The following is a 10877-nucleotide window of genomic DNA, read 5'->3' on the forward strand; positions in this document are numbered from 1 at the left end:
TTGGCACGCTGGGGCTTCGAACCAAACAGACTCTCAATCTTATTTGCGGCATACAAATATACCTTTCACTGCAATGGTCCACTTGAGGCAGAACTTCATGCAATGATGAAAGGTATGGCTCTTGCCATACATCACTCAAATTCACCGGTGGTGTTGTAATCGGATTCTCGGGAAGCTTTATCCTGCCTATCAACAGATGCTCTACGACGGTCAGCTTATGGCCAATTAGCCCTAGAGATTAAGTTCTTAGCTGGTAGTAGGGAGTTTGTACCTCAGAAGATTAGTCGTCTATAGAATAGAGTTGCCGATCATTTGGCCTGTTATAGCCGTACGAAGCGAGCCACTGCTGTTTGGCTTGTTTCAGCCCCACCTTGTATCGAGGATTTGTGGCCTCTCGGCTGTAACTCTATAACTTTGCAATAAAACTCCCTTTACCCTCGCAAAAAAAAAACGTACATTATTACTAGTATCTTCAAAATAAAAAAAGATAGTAAGATGTACATTTTTGTCCCGGGGAGGCTCCATCCAATCCAACCAAACTTTCTCCTCCTCTGCTATATATAAAACAGAGCCCCCAAACGCAAAACAATCAAAGCCCAGCCCCAGCAGTGGATTCATTTGATTATAGCGCACAGCCGCATGCTGGGCAGAGGCAGAGCCGCCGCCACGCCCGCGGCACCACATCTCTCCGCCTCCTCCTTCCACTCCCTCCCTCAATCTGTAAACAAACAATAAACCCATCGCCGCACCCAACCCAACCCACCCCCACCTCCACCCCTTCAATCCCGAAGTGGGCGAAACTCGGGGGGACATTCCGGATTCGTTCCCCTCCCCGTAGCGTGTGGATTGGAGTTGGAGCACTCCGCCCAAATCGCCGCACATTGCTTCAGGACGGCATTCGCAAGAACCGCGATAGGCAGCCGATGCCGATCTGATCCGTGGGATTCTAGGTATGTACCGCCCCTTTTTGTTTCTTTCCCATTCTATTTCAACCTGTATGCATCTTTGCTGCCTTTGCTGGTTGGGGGATGATATTTACTTCGTCGGACTGCCGCATCTCCGCGAAAATCGTCCGTATCCGCGAATACGCTGCTGTGTATGGATCATATGATTTTATTTACATCGGGGGCCAATGGCATCAGGGCGAGCGAATGGCTGGATTTGATTGGAGGGGCGGGGTTAGCGGGTTGGTTGGGGACAGAGATCTCCCTGGATTTCTTGCTTACATTCTGTACTTGCTCCTTACGATGCAAAAGTCATGTCTGTCCTTGCTTCTTTCCAATGGTGAGGAGGCCAACCAGGCCTCCTCCCCCACTATTTGTGCTGGGGCAATGATACCACAGTGATTGAGAGGGAGACATCGATACTAGGACAAACAGGCGCAACAGGCTGTTGATGGAAGGTATCGTTGTTCATGCCATGGTGCTATCCTTCTAAGGGGCCTTCCTGCGTATACATGGAGTTTCATGGAAAATCCTGCTGGGGCTTCGATTCAAACATTTGTTTTCATCTCAAGGGCCATGGAAATGTTGCATTTGACATGTGCCATATAACAGTTCCATCTGACAAAAGTAACAAAATGTCTCCAAATAATTCGAAAAGTATATGTTATATTGAGAATGTCTATATGTTCTTGTTCAGTGTTTGCTGTAGTATGCATAGCACGGGCCAATAATGAAAGTTTCAGACTCTCAGTATTAAGATATACCCCCTCTGTCCCAAAATAAGTGTCGCTGACTTAGTACAACTTTGTACCATGGATTTCGAGTCGCTCGACTAGTCGACGACTAGTCTATGAGTTGCAAAAATATGGTCGACTCAGCTTAGTGTCGACTCGCGACTAGTCACAACGCAGGCTCGACTTCTTCCAAGTCGCTGCCCCAGAGCGACTCGCATGAGTCGCGACTCGAAAACCATGCTTTGTACTAAACCTGTACTAAATCAGCAACATTTATTTTGGGACAGAGGGAGTATTTGACATAGTTGGCCTTCATTTGTAGTATAACAGTTTTGGATGCCATGTATGGTTTTGTGTAGAAGCTTTTATATTTGTGGTATACAGAGTACTTGCCCGATAGAAACTTCTCATCCATATATTGTTTTGGAACATTTGGGAAGACTTGCTTTTGTCACCGAGTGTAGCATTATTAGAGGATTTATTGGAATACTGTATTATTTTGATTCGGATAGGATCTCTTTGCTTATAAAGAATAGTATTAGGAGAATGAGCTGTTTTGAGAATAAGAATTATTTTAATATAAGGCAAAATATTTGCAACTATCTGTGTAAGAACTAAGGACTTACCTGTCCTTTTTTTCAGGCCATCGCACTACCTGCATTTTTTTCTGTGTGGCATCATGGAAGATGATTCGTCATGGGAAGCTCTTCCAATTGAGCGCATCAGAATTCCTGCATTCAACTTTCGAGTTATTTCAGAGGCTAGCAATGGAGAAAATGAATTGCCAGTTTCATTGGATGCCGCAGTTCCTGATGACATTCTTGAGAAAATTTTCACCTTCTTGCCAATAGCAAGCATGATAAGGTCAACAGCGGTATGCAAGAGATGGCATGATATTATCTACTCAAGCCGGTATCTTTGGACCCACATGTTGCCTCAGAGGCCCTGGTACTTCATGTTCACCTGTAACGAGACTGCTTCTGGATATGCTTATGACCCCATCCTCCATAAATGGTATGATTTAGAGCTTCAAGGCATTGACAAGAGCAGCTGTTTCGTCTCTTCTTCTTGTGGGCTAGTTTGCTTCATGGATAATGACAACAGAAACATCATTTCTGTATCTAACCCTATTACAAAAGATTGGAAGAGGCTGTTGGAGCCCCCAGGTGCAAAGTTTCCAGATTACAGCACTGTTGCCTTAAAGGTAGATCAGGTGACTCACAATTACACTGTTACATTGGCAAAATCGAAGCAGGTACCTGAGGATTATGTCCAATGGGAATTCTCTTTATACAAGTACGACTCACGGAGTAGTTCATGGGTAACTGCAGTGAAGGAGGTGTTCATTGGTTGGAGAGGGGGTGACGATAGTGTGATATGTGGTGGAGTCTTGTACTGCTTGATCCAGTCCACAGGTGTTCTTGGCAATGTTGAGCCCCGTCACAGGCTCATCATGTATGACCTTGTTGCGGGACCTTCTGAAACTTCACTAACGCAATCGTCAATCCCTGTACCTTGCTCTCTCACCTGCGGGCGTCTACTAAACCTGAGAGGGAAGCTGGTAATGGTCGGCGGGATAGCAAAGCCCAATAGACCTGATATCATCAAGGGAATCGGTATATGGGAGCTTGACAAGACACAGTGGCAAGAGGTGAGTCGGATGCCTCACAAATTCTTCCAAGGATTTGGTGAGTTGGATGATGTTTTTTGTAGCGGCGGTGCCGACGACCTTGTGTACATCCAAAGCTATGGTGCAACTGCTTTGCTTGGATTTGACATGAAGCAGAGGCAATGGAAGTGGTCGGCAAAATGCCCTGTGAGCAAAAAGTTTCCTCTCCAGCTGTTCACTGGCTTTTGCTTTGAGCCTCGGCTGGACATTGCCACTTAATTTGTACCAGTCTTTACCGTTGACTTGCTTGGCATCAACAAAACCAGTGATCCTCGTCTTCTGTGGAAGATGGATGATACACTCTGCCTCTCTTAATTTATTTTCCCGTGATTGATGCAATTCTGTTGTGATGAGATTAATATTTTGGAATGCAGTGTTGCCGAATAACACTTACTTGTCTGTGATGATTGTATGCCATTTCTCGTTTCACATAATGTACATTTCTGACAGGCAAAATTTTCCAGTGCCATTTCCGTGATGTTGCCATCAAATTTCTTGTCATTTTGGGAGAGAAACTGTTTACAGTTTTTGTTTCTTGCGATACTGTGTATCAATGCGTACTGGTGCCCGGTCCAGAGCGGCATTGTAGCACCCCTACCAAGCTAGCGACTCAGAGCTGTTGCTCTGACCGGTCAGCAGTGCCTCCCTCCCTGATGTTGTTGGCAGGAGGGGGAGGGGTAGCCCGTGATGGGCCAACGTCCAGGTTTCCTCTTGTGGGAGCTGCAGCTGGCCCATCCTTCCTCGCTGCCAAGCCTGTGCGCGTGAGCCAGAGAGGCCATTGATGTGGTGGTCTCCGCCCTCGCCGCAGCACGGCAGGCCTACGCCTATCTATCTATCCATTGAGAGCATTCATTGTTCACGTGGCTCCCACCGTGGATCTGATGTTGCTGTCTGAGTGTTTGTCGCTCAGCTGCACACCGTGATACTGATACGGACGAAGCTGCTGTTAGCTGGTTTTGTGCCATTTTTTGTTCCATCGGCTGTGATCTTCTCCGTTTTGCATACTCCTTTTCGTCGCAAGCCTGAGGATCCGATGTGCTGCACATGCAGGTTTCCATTGTGTTTTTTCTGTCGCTTGCTGTTCCTGTGCTGTTATCTCTTTCGGATGATGAAACGTTGGCTTGATGCCCTTGCTGAACTTTCCTTCAGTTTTGGGTTTGAGTACCAGTTGGAGAACATGGATGTACAGTGTGGGCAAGCGTCAGGTACAGTCCTGCTATTGTTGGTAGCTTCTGCGGTGCGAAACAGTAGTGGGCTAGTTGCGTTGTTTTCCTTTCTGGTCTTGTGTTTGCTTGGATAGGCATCTTGAGCCTGCCCGCTCCTGATGTGGCCAGTTGAGGGCCTCTTCGATTCACGGGATTGCAAAAACATAGGAATAGGAAAAACGTAGGATTGAAATGACATGCCCATTGAATTCCTATAGAATTTGAGTTTGTTTGATTGTATCACAGAAAAAATAAAGAATTTCTTCCAAGAAGTTGGAGTGGATGCTACAATTCCTATGAAATGTAGTTCAAATGAATCCATAGGAAAAAATCTTATGGGATTCAATCCTGCGAATCAAACGATCAACGTAGGAAAAATTCCGAAGGATTCTTATCCTTCAAAAATCCTATGAAATTCCTTTGAATCAAAGAGGCCCTGAATCGACTCTCGTCAAGATAAACCATGATTTTGATAAGGTATCCATAGGTAGGAATGATTCTCGATCTAAGCTCTCCGAAGTAGTAGCTTTTTGTGTGTGTGTGTGGGGGGGGGAGGGGGAGTAGTAGGTTATTACAGACGAATTACAAGAACTGGATAGCTATTCTTGCAGGAGAAGGAAGAAGGAAGAAAGAGGAAGGGAGGGGCAAAGAGCGACGCGCCTCAAGGAACAGTTACCTCGTGTCCACGAAGGGAGGGGCAGTTCGCGTTCGCCCACGATCCCCCCGGTGGTTCCCTCCCCCTCCGGCGGCGTGAGGGTGGTGGGAACCCTGGATCTCGTCTATGGTGTTTATTAGGTGTGGGGTGTGTGCTTTGGTTGGCGGCGCTTTGGAGGCGGAGGTGCGGTCCATGGGGAATACTCCTTCCCCTCTCTGGCGTGGTCTGCTGCTTCGTCAGATAGTAGGTGGCGTTTGATCCTCACAGATCTGCAGATTCGGCGAGACATTGTGCCCTCTGGGCGGCCGACGAGGCGTTGACGATGCCTGCTCGTTGTGGGGATGTTGTCCTTCGGCCCTTTTGGCGTCGCATTGCCATCTCCTCCAGCGGTGGTATGGGGTTGGTGAGTTTTGGTGCAACGGTGTCCTAACAGTCATTGTTGGGCTTGGCGGCTGCTTGTTCAGGAGGTGCGCCGGCGTAACCAGCATAGGAGTTTATGGATATTTGATTTCAGATGCGGCATCAGCGATCTCTTCTATAGGACGATGGTCTGGAAGGATTGGTGTTTCAATGACTTCCCGTCTACGACAACAACCAAGGTTAGCCTGGCTCCGGCGAGGAGGGGCAGCAGCGGTGCACCATCAGCACGTCGGGGTGGAAGACGACGACAGCTCCCTGAGGACTTTGTTGTATTATCTGTCTTTGTTAAGGGGTGCTTTGTGATGCCTGTTCCTAGTTAATAGATCCAATGTCTTCTTCGCAAAAAAAGGAAGAAGGAAGAAAAGGGAATTGGGGTAGGCAGCTGCTGGATTCCGCTTCTCTCTCTCCGAGCCTTAAGTAATGGTAGTCACATTGGCGTGGTTCACCCACTCGTGGCTGAAGTAACACTTGTTGGGTGCTGATGCACGATTGCTGCATGCATCGCGTGGTTCCATCACCCTGACAGCTGGGCTTGCCTTGACAGGTGATCTAACATCCCCACATTCTTGAGACGAGGCTTGACCCCAAGCCTCACCATGCGGGAATCTTGCCATAAGACTAGCTTTGTCCTCTCAGGTGGTGCCCATGGTTGCGGGACTTGACCACTACAACTGCACTTAGCTCACGCACAACATCTTGCGTCTTGCGGCAGCGAGTCTGAAGCACCGCCATATGAACAACCAGATCATCAATACATATAGGTAAATTAGGTTCGACACTCGTACCAGGAAGCAATGCTCGACGTAGCTGGGAAACGTGGCAATTGCAATATGCAGGCGGCGTATTAACCTTCTGGATGATAGGAAAGGGGCCGAAGAACTTGCACAACAACTTGTGGTTCGCATGCGGCGCGAGGGATGTCTGAATGTAAGGTTGAAGCTTGAGGAAAAACGGATCGTCGAGGTTGAATGTTTTGAACGAGCATCATTTGTATGCTTGGGTTTTCATCAGTTGTTGCGCTCGGTCCATTTGTTGCTGCAGCATGTCTTGGATGATAGCGCGTTCCTCCAGCCACGATTGCAGTGCAGGATAGAGCACGACGAGGTGGCATTAAGCCCCTAATACCTTGGTTCATAGCCAAACATGGCCCTGAATGGCCTCATCCCGATGGTTGAGTGATGACAACTATTGTAATCTGGTTTGCGCCGGTATGGTTTGATGTTAACAGGCTGCGCTCCCATAATGAGAGGATTAAGATGGCCGATGTCGCGATGCGGTGGAAACTTTGTAGGTTCATCGAAAACATCCATGAAGTTGTTGAGGACTGAAAGTGCGAGATATCGACCAGAGGGATGGGTGTGATTGGGAGATTTTAATAGATTCTTCAAAAAGAAAAGTTTATTGAAGAATAACAAGGTGACGAACAATTAAACAGAGAAGTTGCTACACACAAGCATGCTTATCGAAGTAGACACAAAGTCCTCATGACAAAATAGGACATGCATAGCGAGTAGTAAGACATACAAGCATGCAAGTACAAAGATGAATGTGGGAGATATAGCTAAACAGAAGGCAAAGATAATGCAACATGACTTGATGAAATTGTGAAAGTCTTCGGTTGAAGTCTTCAAGAGAGGGAGGACAATTTCTTCAAAACATAGATGCGGAAATTAAAGGGTTGAAGAAATAGAACCGGATTGCTCGATGAAGACAATGGATTTGCTTGACCAGTTTCAGTTATTGTGACAATTTTACGTCTGGTTAGGGAGACTTGGGATTCAATTCAGTAGACACTTAGGCTATACCTTGTTCCCCTTGAGCTAAGGTCACCGAGACCCTGCCCAACCACTCATGGTAAGTCTTCAAGGTAAACTTCCAAAACCTTCACAGGCTTGTCCTATAGCACTCCACAAATTCTTCTTGAGTGCTCAAAATTTGATGCCTAACCGTCTGGAAGATCACACAGGCTTCAAAGGTAACAAGCGTCGGATCACACATGACAATCTCTTGAGTGATGCTCAATTACTTTGGCTTTGGGTGTTTGGGTTTTTTCCTCACGAAGGATTCTCTCAAGTTCATTGGAGGATGGGTTTCTCTAGATGACACTTGTCAATCAATCACTCGGATCAGCCAACCAACAAATGATTGTGGGGGCGGCTATTTATAGCCATGGGCAACCTGACATGACTTGACCATCATGCCCTTCGGACATGACCGTTGTCAGAATAAGGATCCACTCGACAGCTGGCACTCGCGCAACAACAGTCAGAATTTTGAACTCTTAAATTCCTCAAGGTAGGAGGATCCCACTGGCGAATTCCTAACATTTTAGTAGGACCAATTTTGTCAGCGACCGGAAGAACTTCGTCTCTGTCGCTGAAGAACTCAACTGCACCGCAAGAGATTTCCATACCATTCACTCGAAGAAATAGGTAAGTTTGGATTTTGAGCATCACTTTGGAAATACGCCTATGTATCACCTAGACCCCTTTAATAGTACCGTGTTCCTTATTGACTCAATTAAAGAAGAAAGAAACTACGAAAATAAAGTCTTCCAGCTTCCAATTCTTCAAAGGGAGCACCAATTTCTAAAATGTACGCATACATTTTTAGGGGTCGTCTTTCTTGGTTAAACCAAAATCTTTAGGGGCTATATCTCCTATGTACACTCACAAACACATTAGTTCCTTAACTCATTTGTCTTCAATACTCCAAAACCACTAATGAGGCACTAGATGCACTTACAATGTCCCTCTTTTTGGTGATTGATGACAAATTGATTAAGTTTTCAATGGAGATAAATAATAAGAAGTGTAAGTACATATTTGAAGATTTTGATTTTAGGATATAGAGGAGCTGCCCTGAAGATGTGCATATGATGAATTTGCTTTAGATTGCAAATGCACATGACATGTTGGAATTGTGGATATCCCCCTATATCTTGGAATCCAATAATGCATTGAATAGATAATATGAAGAAATTGCAATGCACAATGGAAAGTAGTGTCTCACGAATTTCAGCATGCATGCATATTAACTAGGAAACAAGATGAAGAAATAGAGTTCAAAACAGTCACACCACCACTGCACTTAAGTTTACAATTCAATACAATAAAGCCCAGAGAAGAATGAGAGTTGTAACCAAATAAAAAACACATCCCATATAGAAAACTCGCTTGAAGACTAACTCAACCCCCCCCCCCCTTGTCATCATATGATCAAAAGTAGACGAAATTGAGATCTAACATCCTTAAAGAAGATCATGTCGGTGAAGCAGCAGGAGCGCCAGTATCGGTGTTGGGGTCGCGAGTTGTTGAAGGGCCTGTAGCAGGAGACGAAATTTTGGTTTTCCATTTCTTTTGTTTCTGTTGTCCTCGTTTTCTGTTTTTTCTGGGCTTATGTTTTTTTTGTTTTCATTTTTTCGTTCCAGTTTATTTTGGTTTTTAGGGTTTTCAATTTTCTTAGGGGGTTACAATTTTTTTGTGGTTTTCCAGGAAAAAAGTTTGTCTAAACTTATTAATATGATATCTAGTTTCAAATATCTCGATGTAAGAAACCCAACGATGAAAGTGGTTTCTGATTTGGACGCACACGTCAAAAGATAAAATGCTTTCAAGAAACGAATTCGTGAAAAAATAGTATAAAACTCCCAAGATTACGACAAATGTTGCACATGCAATACATCATTTATCACTACGAGCAAGATGGGGAGCAATATTTGCAAGGGGCACACTCTAACTAACTAACTAAATAACTAGTGGTCCCAACCACACGTGGTGATTTCATAGCAACAATTAATTGGTTTGTACCACACGTTCCTGATGTTCACTTTGCGGAGCTGATTGCCATTAGGAATGGTCTATACTTGGCTGCTCATATTGGAAGTAACAAGGTAGAAGTTGAATTAGACTGTTTATTTGTTGTGGACTCAGTTGTACCGATGGATAATTACTTAGGGCATCTCCAGTTTGTGTACACGGATGCAGGAGCCGGCCATCCAACGGTACTTGCATACATCTGACCCTAATTTTTTTAAGTTCACGCGTTCAAATAGCTGCATATATAGTCTAAAATAGTTCAAATGTTCAAATGCAGCAATAGTTCTAATTTTAAAAAATCAAATAAAATATTACATTCCAACATTATTGCCCTCCTTAACCACCCACAGATGCTCAATCAGATCTTTATTCAATTGCTCGTGAGTTGCTCGATGCCGAATTTGTTGATGCATTTGAACAAACTCTTCAAATGTGGTCGGTTTTGGTCGGGGGGGGGGGGGGGAGGGGGTCGATAGGATCACCCATGTTTTCAAATTCGGGAGTTGCGACAACATCCTCATTCTCATCCTCCACGACCATGTTAGCATGATCACACAATAGGTCATCACCTCCCACAAGGTCTTCGGATCCCATTGTTTAGCAGGTCCATGAACAACTGCAAAACGTGTCTGCAAAACTCCAAATGCCCTCAACATCCTTTCTAGCTGCTTCTTATCTTTGGGCAAAGTGAGAATTTTTCTGGCCAACTGGGTTAGAGATGGTGTTGAAAAAGGTAGCCCACGAAGGATAGATACCATCAACGAGATAGTAGCCCATGTTGGACTCATGCCCATTGGCAATAGTGGCGAGGAACTTTTCCTTCAGTCAGCGTAGCAAACAATGTTGATCGCTGCATCACATTGATGTCGTTGTGAGACACGAGCATGCCAAAGAAAGCGTGCCAAAACCAAAGATAATGTGATGCAACTGCTTCAAGAATGATGGTGGGCTTATTAACATGACCCTGATATTTCCCTTGTAAAGCTTTCGGGCAATTCTTGCATTTCAAATGCATGCAGTCAAGATATCCGAGCAAACCTGATAACCATCTTGCTTCCCGAGATTGTCGAGATGCACTCGGTGTCTGCCACAGTTGGTTCTCTCAGGTACTGAGGTCGAAACACCTCGACCATGACAGTTGCAAACCTGACCATGGCATCTCCACATGTGCTCTCAGACATCCGTAGGTACTCGTCCCATGAATCAGCGGTTGTACCATAAGTAAGCATCCGCAGTGCGGCCGTGCACTTCTGGTAACAGAAGCCAACCTTCCCATGACGCCCTTCTTCAAGATGAAGTAGTCATAAAAGGACCAGATGCCATGCTAGAGACGATTGAAAACATTTTTGCACATCCGGAAGCGTCGATGAAAATCGTCAGCGAAGAGGGCATCGGGGGCAAAGTAGTCGTCCATCAGCGTCAAATGGTCGGG

At 45.3% G+C, this 10877-nt stretch overlaps 1 protein-coding gene across 1 annotated transcript; it reads left to right on the top strand.

The window, feature by feature from the left end:
- The first annotated feature begins 598 nt into the window (after positions 1-598).
- HWS (Galactose oxidase/kelch repeat superfamily protein) lies at positions 599-3736 on the top strand. Its single transcript, XM_048707918.2, has 2 exons — positions 599-950; positions 2321-3736. Exon 2 carries the CDS (start codon positions 2358-2360, stop codon positions 3564-3566), a length of 1209 nt encoding a protein of 402 aa, XP_048563875.1. The 5' UTR covers positions 599-950; positions 2321-2357; the 3' UTR covers positions 3567-3736.
- The last annotated feature ends 7141 nt before the right edge of the window (positions 3737-10877 follow it).

Source organism: Triticum urartu, chromosome 3A (assembly GCF_056163025.1).
Source record: "Triticum urartu cultivar PI428250 chromosome 3A, HENAU_Tu73, whole genome shotgun sequence".
NCBI classification, from domain to species: Eukaryota; Viridiplantae; Streptophyta; class Magnoliopsida; order Poales; family Poaceae; genus Triticum; species Triticum urartu.